General features: G+C 40.1%; 3 protein-coding genes across 3 annotated transcripts; 2 read left to right on the top strand and 1 right to left on the bottom strand.

Annotated features, from left to right (window-relative positions):
• Positions 1–476: 476 nt before the first annotated feature.
• LOC144369443 (olfactory receptor 7G2-like) lies at positions 477–1,415 on the top strand. The gene has a single exon (XM_078029623.1). The coding sequence runs from the start codon at positions 477–479 to the stop codon at positions 1,413–1,415; it is 939 nt and encodes a 312-aa protein (XP_077885749.1).
• A 6,366-nt stretch (positions 1,416–7,781) lies between these two features.
• Positions 7,782–8,723, top strand: LOC101956839 (olfactory receptor 7G2). The gene has a single exon (XM_040291007.2). The coding sequence runs from the start codon at positions 7,785–7,787 to the stop codon at positions 8,721–8,723; it is 939 nt and encodes a 312-aa protein (XP_040146941.2). The 5' UTR covers positions 7,782–7,784.
• A 6,642-nt stretch (positions 8,724–15,365) lies between these two features.
• LOC101957127 (olfactory receptor 7G2) lies at positions 15,366–16,964 on the bottom strand. The gene is given in 2 exon segments (XM_013366096.3): positions 15,366–16,039; positions 16,041–16,964. Coding segments are annotated over 2 exon segments (978 nt in total). The 5' UTR covers positions 16,962–16,964; the 3' UTR covers positions 15,366–15,982.
• Positions 16,965–21,931: the final 4,967 nt, after the last annotated feature.

The following is a 21,931-nucleotide window of genomic DNA, read 5'->3' on the forward strand; positions in this document are numbered from 1 at the left end:
ATTGCTTTACAGGAAACATTTCAAAAATTCATTCTTCTCTCTTATATAATGTCTTGTGACGTATCCGATTCAAAATACGTGCCTTGGGCTTTGTTTCTTCTCATATTTAGCACGATAAGTGGAACACCATCAGCATTCAGTAAAAACTGATTTTTGTAGAGGTATTGGAGGGAAAAAGGAATGAGTGAAGAGGATCCAAAGAGAAAAAGAGCAGAGAACATTGTCTGGATGTTCACTGAAGTTCACAGTGCCCAAGGGAAAGATATTTGCTTTATGAACTTTTCAAAATTCAGCACACACTGAAGTCATCCAGAGCCCTCGAAGCAGACTCGGGGTCCTCCCCAGAGTGCATCGGGAGTCTGTCTGGATTGGGGACCAAAGGTTTGCATTTCTGACACTTTCCCGATGCTGCAGCTGCTGTCCACACATTTTTATGGTCTCCTCACCCTGTCTTTCCCACCAGAATCTTCACCAACATGGAACCCCACAATCACACAGCTGTTTCACAATTCCTACTCCTGGGACTTTCAGCCGACCCAGACCTGCAGCCAGTGATCTTCAGCCTGTTCCTGTCCATGTACCTGGTCACCATCCTGGGGAACCTGCTCATCATCATGACGGTCAGCTCCGACTCCCACCTCCACACCCCCATGTACTTCTTCCTCTGCAGTCTCTCCTTTAATGACATCTGTTTAAGCACTTGCACCATTCCAAGGATGCTGGTGAACCTCCAAACACAGAACCAGAGCATCACTTTCACAGGATGTCTCTCCCAGGTCTGCTTTGTTATAGTTTTTGCATCTTTGGAAAACTGTCTGCTTGCAGTGATGGCCTGTGACCGCTATGTGGCCATTTGTCACCCACTGAGGTACACAGTCCTCATGCATCCCCGCCTCTGTGTCCTGCTGGTTTTGCTCTGTCTTCTCATTAGCGTTGTGATTGCCCTCCTCCACACACTGATGTTGCTGCGGCTGTCCTTCTGCACAGACCTGGGGATCCCCCACTTCTTCTGTGAACTTGCTCAGGTCATCAAGCTGGCCTGTTCTGATTCCTTCGTTGATAACATCCTGATATACATTTCATCTTGTGTATTTGGCGGTGTTCCTCTCTCCGGGATCATTTTCTCTTACGTTCACATTGTGTCCTCTGTCTTGAGGATGCCATCATCCAGAGGAAAGCACAAAGCCTTTTCCACCTGCGGGTCTCACCTGTGTGTGGTCTCCCTGTTCTATGGGACAGGACTTGGGGTGTACATTAGCTCTGCTATCTCTGACTCTTTAAGGAAGTCTGCTGTGGCCTCAGTGATGTACACTGTGGTCCCTCAAATGCTGAACCCCTTTATCTACAGTCTGAAAAATGGGAACATGAAGGAGGCCTTGAGGAAACTTGTCAGTAGGTTAGCATCGACTTTATAATGGGTCAGTTGCTTTGGATTTTGGTTTCTAGAGTATGTCACGGTGACAGGGCCCTTGATATCTGAATCTTCTGCCCATACATTCTCCAAAAATAATGATATACTGTAATGACCAGGTGCATTTTACCTCTGAGTGAATTATTATATCGCTTTTGCCTATCCCTGTGACGTTGGACACATAATTTCAATAATCTAAACATAATTTTTTTTATGTGCTCTCACAGGAGCTATGCCTGGAGTAAGGGACTCTAATTTTAGAGATATTTGTTGTGACGCATTCTTATAAAAAGGCAAGTTTGAGTCTGTTGCAGTGGTGCCTGCCTGTAGTCCCAGTGGTTTAGGAGGTTGAGAAGGGAGGACCACAAGTTCAAAGCCAGCCTCAGCATCTCAGTGAGGCCTTGTCTCAAAATAAAATATTAAAAGGGCTGGGGAGATTGCTCGGTTGTTGAGCACCCCTGATTCAAACTCTAGTACCAAAACAAAAAAATCAAAAGAAGAAAAAGAAGGAGGAGGAACTGGGGTGTGAAGAAAGAAAAAGAAAATGAAAAAAAGGAAAAGGCAAGTTCTAGAGGGTGGATAGACTGGGAATATTTTGAAACAGAGCTGCCTTTATGTCTACCAAGTTGACTCCAGGTGATTATGTGGCGGGGGCCATGTGAGTTGCATCCTAGAGGTAGTTTTACTGCGAGGCAAAGGGGTACCATTTATATCTTGTGAACAACTATGGAACCACTTTAGTGGCCAAGTATAACTCTCTAAGATCACAATGGCATCCACATGTCCTGTGTCATGTTGTTTAAAATTGGCGTGATTAGGTGATATCAGTGGTCTGAGATGGTCATGAGGACATTCAAACTCATCAGTAAAGATGCCTTTTGTCCTAATAAGAAAAAGCAAAGTCTAACATTAATAGGTTGCTCTGACAATAAAGAGACGTCACTTGCATTGCTAGCACTTCTGAGGTGGGGAGTGGACCAGAGTGGAGTAGGACTTCCATTGGTTCTCCGTGAGCTGGCCTCTTCCTAGGGCTGGTTTCCTCCCAAGTCACCAGGTGAGAGCAACAAATTCAGGTGTAGTGCTTAAACATGATGCTAGAGAAAGAAAACTGAGTGCTATTCCTGGGTCAGCTGATAGGTGACTTGACCGTGGATCAGTCAGGCTGCATCTCTTAGAGAATTTAATGGTGGCCCTCAGCACAGGCCCAGAACCTTTCCAACTGATTTTTTATTTACTTATACAATAACTGGCTAATATGGCTTGTTTGAGGAAAGAGGACTTGAAAAGGCTTTCTGGAGTGGGTCTCAATGTAATCCATGTTTCAGTGTAAAATAGTCTGACTTATAGTAGAAATAGAGAAAGTGGCTTGTCAACCACAAAGACAGAAATTGGATTGATGCAGCCAACGTTTGATCATTTGTTCCCTCTAAAACTGTCATTTTCATAAGGTTTCAATGAGTTTTTATCACCTCTGTAGATATCCCTATATAATTTATTACATAAATGTGCTTCTTTTTGAACTTGCCAAAGTTCAAGTTTAATAAATTTATCCCGAGTCTTATTAGTATCTTCCTGCTTTTCAGGATCATTCATGTTGAGTAAAGCAGTTACTCATTGTTGGTTTTTCAATAAAAATTTTTTACTTAATTATAGTAAAAAAATTGAAAACAAAACAAAAAATTGAAAAATTCACCATAAAGATTCATTCTTTTGAAAATTCAAGATTAGACACAGTTTCAATATTGCAGATATCCTGAGCAAGAGATGTATTCTCCTAGTTATCCAATTATTAATAGCAATGAGGTAACCAACAGCAACAAAAATTGTAAAAGTCTTCTTGTTTTATTAGTGAAATCTATTAATGTACTTTCAATGTCCACATTTTAAGCTCTGTATTGTGACATTAAAACTAAGAAGCACATCTGGTGTTGATGAAATACAACTTTTATTCCCAGAAAAGTGTCTGTTTTTCGATTGCTGTAAGCAAACCTGTTCCAGGATTCTCTTCCATGTCTTCCGAAGGAAATAAAAGAATCATCTACTTGGGCAGATGACTGGATATAGGAGAGAGACTGTTCACCTTTGGGGGTTCCCACAGGGATTTCCCGAGTAGGTGCACCATCTAACCATCCCATTAGGTTTTCCTGTGTCTTTTCTTCAGACAATGAAGTGGATATACAATAAAATTTCATCAATTTATTTTACTTTCATGATGAGGTTCAGAGTCATTATAATACCATGCAACATCTTTTTCTCTTGTGAAATGTGTTTCCTTTATTTCCACTTAGATTTTTTTTCTATTTAAAAGTTAATTCCTAAAATTTCTTTATGTAATTGGGATAGTGATGCTTTATCCTTATTTATATTGTAAATTCATTTTAGACAGGTGTCTCCTTTGCTTATCTGTCATAGTATGTACCAAGGGCCCTCTAGTCCTTGGTTTTAATGTGGTTTGTTTGTCAGCAATTTCCCTCAGGGCCTGTGTTCAGTAATTCTTGATCTTGAAACTTCTACTTTGGCTGAAAAGAGATTTGTAGTCTTGCCCTGTTTCTTCCAAGGATGAAGCCATGTGAAATTTGTTTTTGCCGTAGGTGTGCTAAAGAGATGAAAATCACTTTTATTACTGAGCACCTTTTATTAAGGGGTCCATCCTTTGACCAGAATGCCAATCTAGCAATAAACAAGCCGTGGATTTAAGTGATCATGTTTTCTGGGCTCTCTTTCCTGGGCAGTAGGATTGCTGTATCTACCCCTGCACTATTACCTCCTGTCTGCAGGCTTGGGGCTCACTAGTCAGCCAGACTCTCTTATAACACAGATGCCCTAGAATATTTTTAGTTACAATCACAAATGATTATCTGTTTTCTGTTAATTTGGATTTTTTTTAAATTTTTTTATTTTTTTTATTGGTTGTTCACAACATTACAAAGCTCTTGACATATCATATTTCATACATTAGATTGCAGTGGGTTATGAACTCCCAATTTTACCCCAAATGCAGATTGCAGAATCACGTCGGTTATACATCCACAATTTTACATAATGCTCAATTAGTAAATGTTGTATTCTGCTACCTTTCCTATCCCCTACTATCCCTCCTCCCCTCCCCTCCCCTCCCTTCTTCTCTCTCTACCCCATCTACTGTAATTCATTACTCTCCTTGTTTATTTTCCCATTCCCCTAGGACCCTTACTTTAAATCTCTGACCTCCACTTATTGCCTATGATGTGTGTATGTGACAACACTGTGATATTCAGAAAATGAATATCTAAAATTCTAAAAGAAAGTAAGATATATGTTAAAGAATCCATTTTGATTGCGAAAAACATATTAGAAATGGTTGTTTGCGATATGCATAAGGTAAAATTTAACCAAGCCACATATTGAATTAGTCTTTGTTGAAGTTATATGAAATTTTCAATATGTTATCATTGGTATTAGATTGGTAGATTATATATATATATATGTATATATATATATATATATATATATGATTACATAGATCAATAGATATATAGATGATTAGACAGATAGGATAATAAATAGTTATACAGTAGGTAGATAGATAGGATTACCAAATTTATGAATTCTGAGAGAGTGTCACCTGTAAATTCCAAAAGTGCATATCCAACTTCCTGCTTACACTCCCGTGTGGATGTCTAGTAGACATCACAAATTTAATATTTCTTTAATAATATGATACGAATCCTCCCATATTTTATACATATTCACTTTCCTGTCATAGTGGATGGCAACTCCATATTTCCAGGTACTGACCATTTTCTCTCATTAAGATAATCTGATTCCTGTTTTTCTTTTATAACCTGTGCACAATCATTCATAAAATGCCCCGCCATTACCAGCGTGATCCAAGCCATCATCCATACAGGTTTATTTAAATGCCATCCTGCCTGGACTGTCCTGAGTCTGCTTGTCATTGGCAGGTCTTCATGCTAACCACCAGGCACTCCCTCTTTGTCACCTCTTTACTCATATCCCTGTGATTTATTCCCTTTCTCCCCTTCTGAACTCCTTATGCTGTGGATTTTCATGTTGGTGATTCTCTGGATTGTGGTCTGAAAATTGCTCCTCTGCCAAACTTACATTGAAATGTAGGGCCCACTGTAAATGTGTGAAGATGTGGGACATTTAAGATGTTATTTGGCCCCAAAGCTTCTTCCCTCATGAGTGGTTTAATGATGGCATAAAAATGACTAAGATGTGAGTTGGCTCATCTGATCTTCTTCCACGTGAGAAGTAGCACTCACCTCATCTGCAGGATGAAACACTCAGGGTGCCATCTTGGTTTGGAGACCAGACCCTTAACCAAACACCATGTAGGTTGTGACCATGACTGTGGACTTCCAAGCCTCTAGAACTGTGTACCAACAAATCTCTCTTTTTGACAAATTTCCTATCTGTGGTAGTAATTTATAGCAGCAACAATAGGCTAAGAGGATCTTTTCTTCAGGATTATTTTCCTTCTTTTAAAAAATCTTTATTAGTAGAATTTATGTAAATGGGTTTTTCCTCATGATTTTCATCTTTGGACTGTTTTTTTTTTATCTAGTAGATTACCAGTTATATTCACTAATCACTAATTCAGTCTGCCCATCCTAAATTTGTTTTAATGGATATTACGCCTCTGATGTTAACACCACCACCAATGAAGTTCTGAAGCCACCAGGATGCTTGTTTCAGTTGCTCTTTGGTGGAATATTCTGAAACTTACAACTGTTCTAGGGCCATATGCATGAGCCCAGACCATGTCTCCAATCTCTTTGTCCACATTTCCTAAATATTGAAGCTCCATGCTTGCCTTTGCTGATTTCTCATACTACTATCAAAAATTAATGATAATTTCCACTAATGATCACCTAATGGGAAGAAAGCAGATCCTGAAACCACAACTAGACAATATGATTATGGAACATGAAAGATTAACCCACACATCTGTGTTGAACACGGAACTGGTGACAGGTTATTGCCACAGAGCAGGAAGGCACAGCATTCAGCACGTGAGCAAAGCTGTGAATGTAGATGAGACAAGGAAGTGGAGAAGAGAAGCAAGGGCAACCTGGATTCCCAGGCAAGGGGACCAGCCACCCTGGTCCTGCCCTTCTGTATTGTTGGTCTTTAAGGATTTACACAGCCCCAGGACCCAAATAATGAGATTCTGTCTAATGAGGATCTTGGGGTATTGTGTCCCCAGGGACACAGAATCTACAAACACTCTGTGACCGCCTCACTTAAGAATCTTTTGGGGTCAGAAAGAAACACCAGAGGATCCTGAAGAGACTATGTCTTTGACACAGAACTCATTGCCCATGCAGTCCTTCTGGCTTTCCTGTGACAGATCCGTGTCCCTCCAACATCCAGAAGAAATGACGAGCCTCCCTCCACAATGATGCAAGCCAGGTGATGCAGGCTCCCAGGCAATGCTTTGTAAACCAGGCGGGTGTTTACTGTAGCTTCATCCTGGAGAACCTGGGAGGGAAATTCATGCAGGAGATCATCATCAATAACATTAGACCCCTGCCTAACACAGTCATCACTGTGACAGGTTTTTTGGGGACCTTTTGAAAACTCCTCAGTTCTCATTCTGCTAGTCTTCTGCTCTGTCTATATAATGGAACTACTTTCCTCTTGAGCTCAAATAATCCCATTTCTAAAGAAGATGACTGTATTAAGATGCTCTGGCACTTCCTGGCACCCTTGTGCAGGGCAGGGGAGGCATGGGTCACCTCCACCTTACCTTGTCATCACCTCCACATGCATCTTGGTGCAAAGAGCTTTGGTGCCATTTCTGTGTTTCCAAGAGGTGAGGACTCTATGGAAGGACTACAGACCTAGGCAGATGCAGTAGGTCACCTCCCTTGTGTATTAGTTCTACTTTATAAAACCACAGGATATTTAGTGTAGTGACAACAGCAGAGATATTGTAATAATTTTTAAATTCTGTCATTTGCCCATTTCCAGAGTTAACAAATGCTGATTTTCTGCCGTACCTCTTCAAAACTAAGTTGGCATAATAAGTGTGTACAGGAAATAAGTTCAAGGTGAGAAAGTACTGAAGGAGAAATAAACACAAAGAGTTCAATATTCACTTGGGTTCAACATGCAGAAGCATTTCATACAGCAGCGGTTCTCAGATTTTAGCATCTCTGAGAGATCCTGTTGAATCATATACTATTCATCTTTATCCCAGAAGTTCAGAAATCTGGAGTGGGGTCTGATTATCACTATTGCTAAGATCTTACAAGGATGCGTGTGTCCAGAGCAGGAACAGCGTCACCTGGGAACATATTAGAAATGCCGGTGTTCTCATTATATTGTGGTGTTACCCACCTTTGATACTAGATTCATCAACAGCATGGAACCCACAAACCACACAGCTGTTCAAGAATTCCTTCTCCTGGGCCTGACAGACGACCCAGCCCTGCAGCCCCTCATCTTCAGCCTGTTTCTGTGCATATATCTCGTCACTGTGCTTGGGAACCTGCTCATCATCCTGGCCATCTCCTCTGACTCCCAGTTCCACACTCCCATGTACTTCTTCCTCTCCAACCTGTCCCTTGCTGACATGTGTTTCAGCACCAGCACGGTCCCCAAGATGCTGGTGAACATCCAGAGACAGAGCAAGGCCATCAGTTACGCGGGCTGCCTCAGCCAGATGGGCTTTGTGCTGATTTTTGCTGGACTAGAAAACAGTCTCCTTGCTGCAATGGCTTATGACCGCTATGTGGCCATCTGCCATCCACTCAGGTATATGGTCATCATGAAGCCCCACTTCTGTCTCCTGCTGATTGTGTTGTCCTTGTCCATCAGCACTGTGGACGGCCTGCTGCACACTCTGATGGTGCTGAGGCTGTCCTTCTGCACAGACCTGGAGATCCCCCACTTTTTTTGTGAACTTGCTCAGGTGTTAAAGGTGGCCTGTAACGACACCTTCATCAATAATGTCCTGATATATCTTGCAGCTTGCATATTTGGTGGTGTTCCTCTGTCTGGAGTCATTTTCTCTTATACTCATATTGTAATCTCTGTCTTAAAGCTTCCGTCATCAGAAGGGAAGTATAAAGCCTTTTCCACCTGTGGGTCTCACCTGTCGGTTGTCTCCTTGTTCTATGGGACAGGTTTTGGGGTGTACATTAGCTCTTTAGTTACTGGCTCCCCCAGGAAGACTGCAGTGGCTTCTGTGATGTACTCTGTGGTCCCTCCAATGCTGAACCCCTTTATCTACAGCCTGAGGAACAGGGACATGAAGGAGGCCTTGAGGAAACTCATTGTTAGAGCAGCTTCCCTTCATTGATATGTCATTTTCTTTCAATTATGCTCTCTAAAATAAATCAACGTGACGGGATCCATGGTGAGTGAGAGAATCTGATCTTTAATTTACCACGTTTTTCTACTTTTCTTTTGTCATCTCTGTAAAATTCGACAAGTGATTTCAATTCTCTAAACATAAACTTTCTGCTCTGGTGCCACGTAATCTGAGACTGAAGCAGAGATTCTGTCTTAGCAATTATTCCCTTGAAATCTGTCCGGAGAAGGTAAATTAGAGAAGGTGAATAACAAAAAGAAAACATTCAGACAACACTCTCTCATATGGAGACAACGACTTCTACCTGATCATGTTGTTAGAACCACTGGGATTGCATTCTAGACTAACGCTGAGAGGCAAAGGAGTGGCACTCGTGCCCCATAAAGTCAATAGTAAATACTGAGCCCTGTTACTGAAAAGCCACATCCTTCCCATGCCACAGTGCCATGCACTACACTCAGTTTCAATATCTACAAAATTGTCATGATTAGATAATATCAGTGTTCTGACATCATTGGGATATTTTAGAAAATCATCAGTGAATGTGTCCTCAGTCCTAGTAAGAAAAAGAAACTCTAGTATGAATTCACTCAAACCAGAAGAGCCACCTTTTATTTCAATGGCTTCAGAGGCCTGGGCTGTGCTGGAAGAGAGAATTCTCTTTACTGTCCCCATGTGTTTCCAAAAGCTTGGTCCTTGTCCCCAGGGCCAATCCATTAACAAGGACACACTTTTGAGAACAAGGAAAAAGAAGGTTTATTGCTTTAGTAGCAAAGGAGAAACACGGGAGACTCCTGTCCCAAAGGCTACGATTCTGCTCATCAGCAGTAACAGGGAACTTTGATAGAGCTGTTCAGAGAAAATGAGATTAGGAAGGAGAGATCAGGAAGGAGAAGATCAGGGAAAAGATTGAGAGGAGAAATTTAGGGAAAAGACGTTTGGGAAAAATTCCCCTCTGTCAATTTCTTTTTTTTTCTGGCTGAGGATTGTTTTTTTTTTTATGTGTTGTTCAAAACATTACAAAGCTCTTGACATATCATATTTCCCCCTCTGTCAATTTGTACATTCCATTTCTATGGAAAGTGGGCGACGACATCTACAAGCTACTTCCTGCTGAAAGGGGGTAAAATTGGGAGAAGTAACCCAAAGTCTTGTTCTCTATTAGGTGGGTTTTGGACATTTCAGGGCATTCAGCATCAGAGAAGTCCAGAGGTCCACAGTGGCAGATGGCAGGTGACCGGACAAGGCCTACACATAGGACAGGGATCATGCTAAGACATCAATAAAGACAGCAAAGCTGTTTTTGTATAAACAGTTAGAACAAAACAATTAGCATTCCAGCCAGTCTCTGAAAACCATGGGGACAGTAACTCATAATCTTATCAGTGAAAAAAGATCATCAATGTAAGAGATTAGGAAAATTGGTAGGTCTACAAAATCAGACTCAAATTAACTCAGGAAAATTTTGCAACTCTTGTGGTCATTATTTTTCAGACACTCTCACCCAAGAACCCTTTCTTTATAGCCTCCAGCTTTCTCACTTTGGCAGGGCTGATACAAGTGAACATATTGAGTTACATAAAACAAACAAATTTTAAAAACCCAGTATTTTTCCTGTTGAATGTTCATGTAGGACTGTGCTTTTAGGCTACACTCTCCTCCCAGGTGTCTAAGAGCAGATTGGTCAAAACTGACCTTGTTCCTATCTATTCTTAAAAGTCAGCTGAGATTCCTAAGAGGTCACACTTGGGGACCCGTGGGAAGCTTCCTGGATCCTTTAGCTTTCCTCTACCAGTGGTGCCATTGGCCAGCAATGTCCATCTTCAATGACCCTTCTCTTCATAGAATGTGCACTGGTTGGCTTCCTGTCTTCTGGGGTCCTCTCAATCTCCCTGATCCACTGACTGGGGGACTCACTAGGGTTGCAGGGCCCTGAGAGGAGTCCCATTGTCCTCCAGGTTCCAACTGACCCTAGAGGGCAAGGGCAAAATACTGACTGCTTTTTCCTTGAGCCTTTTACTTCCTTGACTTTGGTCTCCAGGTTTATAGTTTTAAACACCCAGAAAGCCAGTTTCACAGTCTTAAAGAAGAGCAACAAATTTTAACATCAATATCTATAGCTTTACAGATTCCACTTTCATTTAATTGGGGTTAGTATTAGTACTGGAAGTCAGCATTACATGATATCTAATGGCTTATTTTCTCAAATTAACCCAGGTTTTTTAAATTTTAAAGTAGTTTGGAAAATCACTAACAGACAACAGTTACAATGTTCACAAGGAAAACACAAAATAAAATTAACAGAGCAAAAACATTCATTTTTTGTAATAGCTATGAACCAAGAAAAATGACTTTTATAATCTTGAACCTTGACTTAGTTCTATATTTCCTGTTTGAGATTACAGTAATCTTTACAATAAAATCAATCTTTTCAATACAACTTTAAATGAACTGAAGTCTAGCCTGTTTGGGAGCCATTCTAACATGAAATAAAGTAGGAGGCAGAGCTTTAAGGTAAGGTGGGGCTCTTCACAAAGAACACAATATAACATTACACTTGAAACTTGAGTCAAAGGCTAAAAGAGGTTTTAACTTTCTTTTTTTGTGTAAAAAGTGGCAGAATGTTTCCAGGCTTTACAATATCACCTTTAAACAGATCAGACTTTTCTTAATACTTGCAAAAATACATTTAAATTCCAATTTCAGTGTGAAGAGTAATAAAATTGTCTATATAAATTATTGACAACAGGTTACTTTATCCAGCTCTAAAACATCAAATACACAAATAAATACCAACCAAATTTGTTATTTCCAGACTTTAAAAGCTACACCTAATTTTGGTTTGGAGAACCCCAACTTGGCAAAGTGTTCTCTGAGCTTTACATTTAACTAAGCTTAACTTTTAAAGCACAATTTAGAATCCAGAGTGTACAATAATTATAATCACAGGTCTGCCTGGGTTAACAGAAATCAAAGCATAGCCTTAAATCTCTTATAATTAAAGTATAATTTGGAATTCAGAGTGTACTTATAACAATAATCACAGGTCTGCATGGATTAACGAAATCAAATGGTAGCCTTAAATCTCTTGTAACTTTTAGAAAACAGTGTTAATTATCAGAAATTGACTTAACCAAAGCAAACAGATATAAGACAGGTCTTCAAATGACAGTGTGGCCTTTCTATGTCAAATACAATAAGAGAGCACTTATTGGTTATCTTACTAGTAAACTTACATAAACTTTCATTTTATAAAATTTTACATAACACTTAACCAAAGCTTAGACAGATATAGTTCTCAGATGCATACATATACCTACTTGCATATATTTAGGGTGTCAACTATATTGTTATAATCTAAATAACAGTTGTTTAACCAGCTACAAAGAAAACATTTAAGACTTTAAATCAGGTACAAACTCTAATTCCTTTAAGACTTAGTTTCTCCTAGTAATAAAACTTAAAAAATACAAGAAAATTATCTCAATAGATAAGAGCAGATCAACATTTCAGACTTTGCTTCATATCAGTCCATTAATGTTCAAATAACCTTTACTGTCTGTGCTAATTATAGCTAATTTAATCACAAACACAAACTTTTTGAGATTTTCCTTCTTCAAACCTTCTGCGACTTAAACTTTCAAAACTTCTTTGCATCCTTAGTTTTTCCCACTTCCATCTTAGACTTTATCCCTAGAATATTACCAGACAAAATAATTTCTCATCCAGAATCTTTAACCTTCTAATTTCCATACTAAAATATATTTCCATACCTATAAATTTTTTTTAATCTTTTTTAGTTTAAGACCCTTTTTAAAATTCACATTTGGAAACAGACCTTATGAATTTTATCTGTGCATTATTTACACAACAGATTTTGGACAAGCCAGCATGTAAAAAAACTGTGCCTTAATCTTTTTCCCCCAGGTTACATTTAAGGGGTTGGAGCACAGAATAGTTTTTGAGCCTCACCTATCTCCATTATCCTTATCACATTATCCTTATCACAGTGCCTTAACTTTAAATGAGTTTTCCCACTGTCACTGGTACCCAGAGGCTCCTTCAAGGCCTTTTTCTTATACTAAGCATAATGCTGTGCCCTGGAGGAGGCCCGTTCCACCCTTATCTTTAAGCTCCCTGGAACATCTCTTTGCAGAGGCTGCCTATTAAAAACAGGTGGGCCTTAATTTCTGTCTTTATCTTTTCTGGGCGCAGTTATTAATTCTGCAGGCATTCAGTTTGATGGGATACTATTATAGAAAGAATTGCTTTGCCCCAGTGATGAATATCCCATGGCCAAATAGGGTCTCTTGTCAGATCTTAGAAGGGGAGACTATTCGTATCCCCCATGTCATGATCTGACCTTGCTGGAACCACATCCTTTGTGACCAGCAGCCTCCACCTTCCACGGGCAAAAGCGGCTGGAAGACAGGCAGAGGCCAAGTTCCTTTTAATCATTTTTTTTTACAGCCCAGACAGCTGAGTCCCCCCACCCCCCCAGTTTAGGGCTGGTGTCCTTGATCACAGTGAGATGATCTGCAGCTTCCTGGGGCCAGGCTGAGAAACAGAGCGGGAAGTGCCAGCTCTGGGTGGAAAGATTTAAATCTCTTCAACCCTTTCTTCTCATGTCCTGCTGTCCTTGCCCACCAGAGGCAGTGCCTTTTGGCACCTTCAACTTAGTTCCTGACATTCAGACCACGTATCACGCAACTGCATCAATGCCTGTACAGACAGAATCCCTTTCACATACTTTATCCCTGACGACCAACTTCAACACCAAGATTGTATAATAATTCAGAAAAACCATTCAAAGGCCAGATGGTGCTACAGCAAACCATGTTTCTTTTATGCTTATCCCTATAGGTGGCCCATGCAGCCAAAATCTCTCTGCTCAAGAGACTAGTAAGATCAATGCACCATGGCTCATGTCTTAAAGGGACAGTACAGACAAAAAAACAAACAAACAACAACAACAACAACAACAACAACAACAAACAAACAAACAATAGAGGATCACGAAACCAGGGCTGACAGAGAGGAACCTTTAAAACAGATGGACTTGAATGTACAAATTTCTCTCACTTATTTTACCTTTGATAGACCAACTCCAACTGAAAGATTGTATAATAATCTAGGAAGCTATTTAAAAGCCAGATCATTACAGTAAAAAACACTATCTTACAGATGGCCCTTTCTTCCACTCGCTTTACCTCTGACAGAACAATTTCAATTGCAAAATCGTAGAAAAAGAAACAGAGAAACCACCAGAGAGAAGCCCCCAAACCATGGCTGACAGATAGGAACCTTTAAATCGACCATCCAAGAACTTCCCCAGCCAAGAGACCATTCATGGAGTCAATGCAGTACCAGCCAGGTCTCAAAAGCAGATACAAGCAAAACAGCCAGCAGAGGAATTCCCAAGCCCAAGGCCAACAAACAGAGGAGACCCGAACAGATCAGAAGGGAGTACTATCCCTAGGTTCTCAAGTGCCACTTACTGGTGACTCCTACACCATTGGCACCAGAGATGTCCCCAGAAAGAGGGACCAGATGTTCCTACAAGGAGAAACTAGGGGTATGGAGTCAAGGGTCTCCGCGTGCACACCTGGGGAATTACCAAATGGCCAAGGGTGTTGCGACTTGCCTGAGTTCAGTTTTCTTATTCTCAAAGTAGAGAGAGAGTGATGGGGCAACTTGTGCAGTTCAGGGAGAGAAGGCAGGAGTTCTCTGAAACAAAAGGAGCTCCCACGGCTGCTGGGAGGGTCCCTCTGGTTCAGTGTGAGGCACCTCACACCGTCTCCCAATTTCTCCAGCAGTTGGCACTCAACAAACTCACCAGCACCACGAATCCTCAGCATGGAAGCAGGTTTCCCTGGAGAGCCAGGCCGGCCCAAGAAAGCTGGAGTGGAGGGGTGCTGCTCTTGAGTCCCATCTGGGTTGTCAAATTTATTGCCCAAACCTGGGTCCTTGTCCCAGATGCCAATCCATTAACAAGGACAAGGTTTTGAGTAAAAGGAGGGGAAATCAGTGCTTTGCTAGCAAAGGAGAAACACAGGGGCCTCCTGTCCCATAGGCTGTGATTCTGTTCATCCGCAGGAAAAGGGGTCTTTTATAGAGAGGATTCCGAGAAAATGAGATTAGGGAGGAGAGATCGGGAAGGAGAAGATCAGGGAAAAAAGAGGATCAGAAAGGAAAAGTTGAGGGAAAAGAATATCAGAGGAGATGGGGGAAAAGAAGTTTAGGGAGAAGAAAAAAGAACCTGTAAGTTTCACAGCCACAAAGGATATAGTCAAGGCATCAAGTGCACCCTGTTACCTGGTGCACTAGAGTCAGGTTTTCCTTTTCTTGAAGAACTGATGGAATATTCACAGACAAAACGCCAATATTGCAAAATCATCTGAAGTCTCTAAGATAATCTAATTATGTAGATGTTACAGTGATCCTCAGGGGTGGATGATAATGTGACAGCAGAAGGATACAGCTTTCCAGGAATTGCCTCATTTCCCCACTAATGGATCAGGGAAATTCAGTTCTTGGGCTTTTCAGGAGGTACCCCTGTGAGATGGGTACATGTGCCCTAACATGGGATCAGGCAGAAGAGAGTCTCTGAAAGCAAACCCAGCAGAAAGAGGGACGGACCGCAACAGATCAGAAAGGCTTTCTTCATTACACAGTGCAGTGGCACATTTCCCAGGGAAGAAAATGGCACCTGGTTATAAGAGGGGGTCTGATTTTTATAGGGTCTAGTGAGAGTTCACCATAGCAAAATGTTTAGTGTGACTTCGTCACTAAAGACAATTACAGTGGAATGTGTCAGTTGGGCAGTCAGGAAAACTCGTGGAAGTCATGGGAAATTTGTGAAGTTCAGTGACCGTTGTTTTCCTCCTCTCCCCAGGACCATTGTCCTCCTTTTTCCCTGGGGTTGTTGTTCCCCCTTCCACCCCAGAGGTGGTTGTTTTCCAAATCCTTCGGTCTCCTTGTCCAGAGCTGCCTTTCTTAGAGAGTGCACCAGAGCACAGTTTGCTGGCACGAGAAACATGGCTTCAGTTTCTGCTTCTCTGAAGCCCAAGCAAAGAGAATTACTTACTTGAATTATGTGTCAAATATGTCAAGTTAAATAAAAATCATACTCAGGTTTCAAGCCAATTTACAGTGCACGTGGTCATTATTTTGTCTCATTCTTTAAGAACAAGGTAGTGATGGAAGAATAAGGCGTTCTGGTGAACCAGGAGTCCTGTCACTGGGACTCACCGGATCCGGAAGCCCAAATCCAAGTCAGATAATACATCCTGGAAGAGAAGCTGCCCTTCCCAGGAGCTTCCTCAAGGCCTCCTTCATGTCCCTGTTCCTCAGGCTGTAGATAAAGGGGTTCAACATTTGAGAGACCACAGTGTACATCACTGAGGCCACTGCAGAATTTCTGGGGGAGTCCGTCACTGCAGAGCTGATGTACACTCCAAAACCTGTCCCGTAGAACAGGGAGACAACCGACAGGTGAGACCCACAGGTGGAAAAGGCTTTATACTTTCCTCCTGATGATGGCATCCTCAAGACAGAGGACACAATGTGAGTGTAAGAGAAAATGATCCCAGAGATGGAAGTAACAGCAAGGACACCAGTGACCAGATAGACCAGGAGGTTATTGATGAGGGTGTCAGAACAGGCCAGCTTGATGACCTGAGCAAGTTCACAGAAGAAGTGGGGGAACTTCAGGGCTGTGCAGAAGGACAGTCGCAGCACCGTCAGAGTGTGGAGGAGGGCATTCACAGAGCTGATGAGCAGGGAGATCAGAATCAGCTGGACACACAGGAAGGGGCTCATGATGACATTGTACCTCAGCGGGTAACAAATGGCCACATAGCGATCGTAGGCCATCACTGTTAGGAGACAATTTTCTAAAACAATAAAAATCAAGACAAAGCAGACCTGGGAGAGGCAGCCTGTGTAGGAGATGTGCTGATTCTGTGCTTGGATGTTCACCAGCATCTTGGGGACTGTGGTGGTGCTTAAACAGATGTCATTGAAGGACAGGTTGGAGAGGAAGAAGTACATGGGGGTGTGGAGGTGGGCGTCAGAGCTGATGGCCAGGATGATGAGCAGGTTCCCCAAGATGGTGACCAGATACATGCACAGGAACAGGCTGAAGATGAGGGGCTGCAGGGCTGGGTCATCTGTCAGTCCCAGAAGGAGGAATTCTGAAACAGCTGTGTGGTTTCTAGTGTTCATGTTGTTGAGAAATCTGAAAGAAATATTGGGTAACAAGGAAATGTATGGGCAAAAGCAGAAACACACTTAAAAAAACACACCTGCAGACACAATGGTCTTTTTATTTCTAGAATTCAGAACAGTACGAAAATGAAACTCTGCTTTTATGCCAACCTATCTGTGGTACTTGGCTAGGGTAGCCCTACCAATTAGTACATTCACAAATTAACTTCTCAACATCTGTACAGTATCCAAGTGAATTTCAGAATATGTTAAAAAAACATCATCATTGCTGTACAGAGTTCAAGATGAACTTCACGCAGAATGGGGACTTCTTGTAGACAGCTCACAAGAAAGGCAGGGGACCCTGTTCCTCCCTCCCATTTTGCTTATCCCCCCGCAACTGTTTCCAAGGACGAAATTCTAGCGACATACTTGCTTTCAATTCCAAAGCATTTCCTAAGCCATCTGTATTACCTGGCAGCTTCAAGAGGAATGGTTTCAGCATCTCAGAGCATTCACAGAGCTGATGAGCAGGGAGAGTAGAATCAGCAGGACACACAGGCAGGGGCTCATGATATTGTGCCAGATATTAACTATAGAAGACTTGTCCTCAGGAAATGCAGAGAAACTAAATGAGCCAACAGGATCCTGTTCCTGAGGAAGGGGCCCGGTCACTGTGACCTGATGAAGCAGGTCTGTTGAGTGAGGTGGTCACAGGCTGACTCCTATGCTCTTTATTTCCCTGGGGCTCAAGATCCAAAGCTCCTCGTTAGACCAGTAATTTTACAATCATTCAGATCCCAGGAGTGCATACGTTTAAAGACCAAGAGGATAGAAAATAGAAATTTGGAATGACTGACTTTCTGACCCCAGAGGTCACATGGACACAACTCAGTTCTCCACAATTTTTTTTTTCTGATTGTCTCCGTTTTATGGATCTAGCCTTCAAAGCTCAATGTTTTCCAGTATAGTTACTAATACCAGGAACACTGATTCCTGTCGTAGATGTAGCCATATGCTTTATATTTGTGGACATAAAGAATGGAATTATATTAGCTAAGATGTCATGAAAACACAAACATCCAGGAAGTGTCTTTACCAATGTCACACGGATGTGGAATGAACCTTGATTTTTATTTTTTATGATTGCACAGATTATCATACTGTATCCCAGCATATTGACCCTAATGATTGTATTGATTCTAATCAATGTTGATTGACAAAAATATGGACACAAAAATAAATTCATGACTATAATTCCATAAGTATTTAAGTCCATAAATATTTTTTTGAATCTTGTTGCAATATTTTGGAAAATTTTTGAGTTGAAGTAGAAAATTTTCATTAAAGTGTTAATTACAAAATCATCAAAAAGTAGCACAGTGCTAATGTGTCCATATACTCAGAACATTTATTCTCACTTTGAAAGTTCTTATAATTAAGGATTTCAATATTTCCTGAGTTTATCATCACATTTTATAAACACAGCATCCAATCATGTTAAAAATATTTAAAATCATGTTAAAAATCCCCCCTCAGCAAGAACTTACCCCAACTAAGCAAACAAACAAAAGCTTAGAGAGTCTACGGAATTGGAAAAGATATTTCCCACCTGATCCTCAGATGAGGCATTAACATCCAGAATAAATTTAAAAACTCAAAAATCATAAATGGAAAAAAAATCAAACAACCCATTTAAAAATGGGAAAAATAAGTGAACAAAAGAAGAAATACAGATGGCCAAGAAGTATATGAAAAAGTATTCAATATCTTTAGCAATTAGAGAAATGCAAATCAAAACTACATTGAGATCCAGGCAGAATAACAATTCTCAAGAATACAAATAATTATGATGTATCAGTGAGGAACTTGGGGAACAGTACACTTATTATTGTTGGTAGGACTGCAAGTTAATTCAGTCACTCTTGAAAGCAGTATGGAGATTCCTCATAAAACTAGAAATGGAACCACCATAAGACCCAGCTATCCCACTCCTTAGTATATACCCAAAAGATCTAAAATCAGCATGCCATAGAGACGCAGCTGCATCAGTGTTCATTCTGTACCCCAATATGCACCTACACCCACACCTGCTGCTTTGATGAGACAGACTTCATAATCACTACCTGCAGATTCAGTCAAAACTTTAAGCTGAGAGATTATTGTGCTTATTTTCTGTCAATAGATAAGAAGAATGAGTGAAAATAGAATATGCAAGATGTTGGGAAAAATAAAGAGGAACCACAGCAACACGTTAATATAACCTTAACTGAATCCTATGATGATAATGACACAACCTCCCAACTTTAGTGTTCAGGCACTCTGTGAGCCTTCAGGACTAGGAACATCCCAGGACACTGGGAAATGCATGCCATCGAAGGTTAATAGCTGTTAGATTTGAGGAAATTGAAACATTGAAACATTGGCTCAATACAAGAGGCTTGGCAGGGATCTCAGACTTGTCAAATGCCATGTTCTTGTTATGTAAGATGAACATGATAAATGGTTGAGAAAATATGCTCAAATTTGATAATCTCCTTACGTCTCAAACTTGTTTAAGGAAAGCTGTAGAATTTGGCCTATAATTCCACTCCAAGATGCAACTCTTATTTGCACCAAGAAATTAAAAGACAATATTCATTCAGCTTTATTCACAATGACCGAAAATAGCAATCCAAGTTTCTTTCCTATGAGAAAGACTACTTACTTATTGGTGATTATCAGATACCATGTAAAAACAGAGATCACTAAAAATAAATGAATAGATGCTATACATCCAAACATGGACTATCAGAACTACACTGATGGTAGGAACAACAGAGACACAGAATGTGTTCATTACCATTAAGCTCCATCAGGGTAAGAAAGAAGTATATCGATGTAATGAATTATACAGACATGTACATGAAGTGATAGTAATGCACTAGATTATTTTGAAATTAAATATTTTGGACAAAATTGTATAACACAATTGAAAGCTGGTCATATTCATGTGAATGTAAGTAAGTCAGCTAGTCTTACTCAGAAAAGATCTTTTTTGAGGGGTTGAAATATTACATTTCACTGGTTGAATAGGTGAAGCAGGGGAAAAAGTGCTAGAATAAAAATTGAGAACACTAGTGCATCAAACTAATTTGTTAGGAATGAATTATAGACGTAAGAATTAAAAATATCATTCTGGTTTGATCTGAGGTGGGATATTTAGAGGGCTGGCAAGGATGTAGTTGCCTGGGTCTCCTAGTAAGTCATGGGAGAAGTGTATTATAGTTACTAAGAATATAATAAAAAATAATAATAACCCTAATATATCTAACTGTGTAGTAAGTGTGAAATGATATTTTAGCTGAGTCTATTGTTACATCTTGATGGAGTGTCAGACTCTGCTTTGTATAGAAATAGCAGGTGAACTATTACAACAGCTGGAAGGATAAATGGGGAGATGAAATTATGTGCAAAAAGCAGAATCACTTTGTCAACTGAAAATCCACCTCAAATTCATTCTATAAGATTAGTACTGACACAAGGGATCGCTGAGAGGAGATTAGTGATTACCTTACCCCTCAGAGGGATATTGGTCCTTGTGGCAAGACACAGCCTATGAATGTTGTTGCTATGACTGCAAAGAGGAGCAGAATTTTAAAATTTCATGTTTCAATAGAGGTACAGGATCCACTATAAGGACCTCTGCCTACATGAAGGAATAAGCGGAATAGAGAAGAATCGAGAGGCACCATTGACATGCATATAAGGCATTAGTCATGGGTGGCAGTGAACCTCTCCCACAGACGTGTACAACAGAAGAAAATGCTGTTATTGTGCGTGATGTATAGTGTATAGTAGGAAAGGTCCAGTAAGAATTTAGATGATTAGGGATATGCCTTAAAGGGATCCAAAGTTTCCCCATACTGAGATATTGGATAAGGTTAGAAGGCCAATGAGTGAGCACTTAATTATTTTAATTAAAGGGTTGGTTTTGCTGATTTGGGTCATTATAGTTTCTGTAGTACACTAACGATGATGATTTCCATGTTATTAGTTATGTTTAAATTCCACATACAAATAATATCATATGCTGCATTTTTATTAGTATAATTGTTTTTATAATTTTATTAAGTATAATTTAGACATGCAAATGCTAGATGACACTGATTAACACCAGTGACAACAATTATTAATCTGAGAGGCATGGAAGTGGATGATGCAATCTTTTATTTTTAATGTCCTTCACAGGGTAGCAAGGTCTTATAGAATTTTCTTCAAAAGTGTCACATTTATGGTGGACTAGGTTTAATTATTAGTGGAGGAATTGGATGTGGAATCATACAATAGTTTTGGTGGATTTTTCTTAGGGGTTAATAGTTTTTAAAAAATATTTATTTAGTAGTTATGTTTGGGTATAATACAGCTATGGTTACAGAAGAATATCCTGAGACTTGAGGTTCTATTATGATTTAAAGTGCTTCATACTAGGACTTTTAGTGGAATTATCAATGTTTCTCTTATGGATGTATATGATGACCTGGGAGATATTATTCAATTTAAGAATTTAGAGCATTGGGTTATGTTTGGTAGAGAGGAGCTTGGTTTAATTCATGAAGTCTACATATATGACAGCTTTATATAGTTACAGAAGTTGATTGATGATTGTAGCCAATCAACCCTTGCTTGGTAGCATTTTTCATATAATTGAAAACACTTTTGGGAATTAAAGAATAATTCCTAGGAGTAAAATGATGGAAGGCAAGAATGCTCAAAAATATACTTTGATTGGTCTTTTATGTTTAGAGGTGATAGTTGAAACTGTAATTTGAGTGTGGGCAATAGATCTCAAGGTGTTTTTCCTAATCAGATTAGATGTAATAGAGTGGATGCTGATTTGGGACTAAAAGTAAATTGAGGTGGGGTGATGGTCAGTGTATAGGAATTGAAAACTATCTTAATATGGTTGTAATTTAGGGAATTTTGAATAATATTTGTTAGTAGATTCA

The sequence above is a fragment of the Ictidomys tridecemlineatus genome, chromosome 2 (genome assembly GCF_052094955.1).
Source record: "Ictidomys tridecemlineatus isolate mIctTri1 chromosome 2, mIctTri1.hap1, whole genome shotgun sequence".
Classification (NCBI taxonomy): domain Eukaryota; kingdom Metazoa; phylum Chordata; class Mammalia; order Rodentia; family Sciuridae; genus Ictidomys; species Ictidomys tridecemlineatus.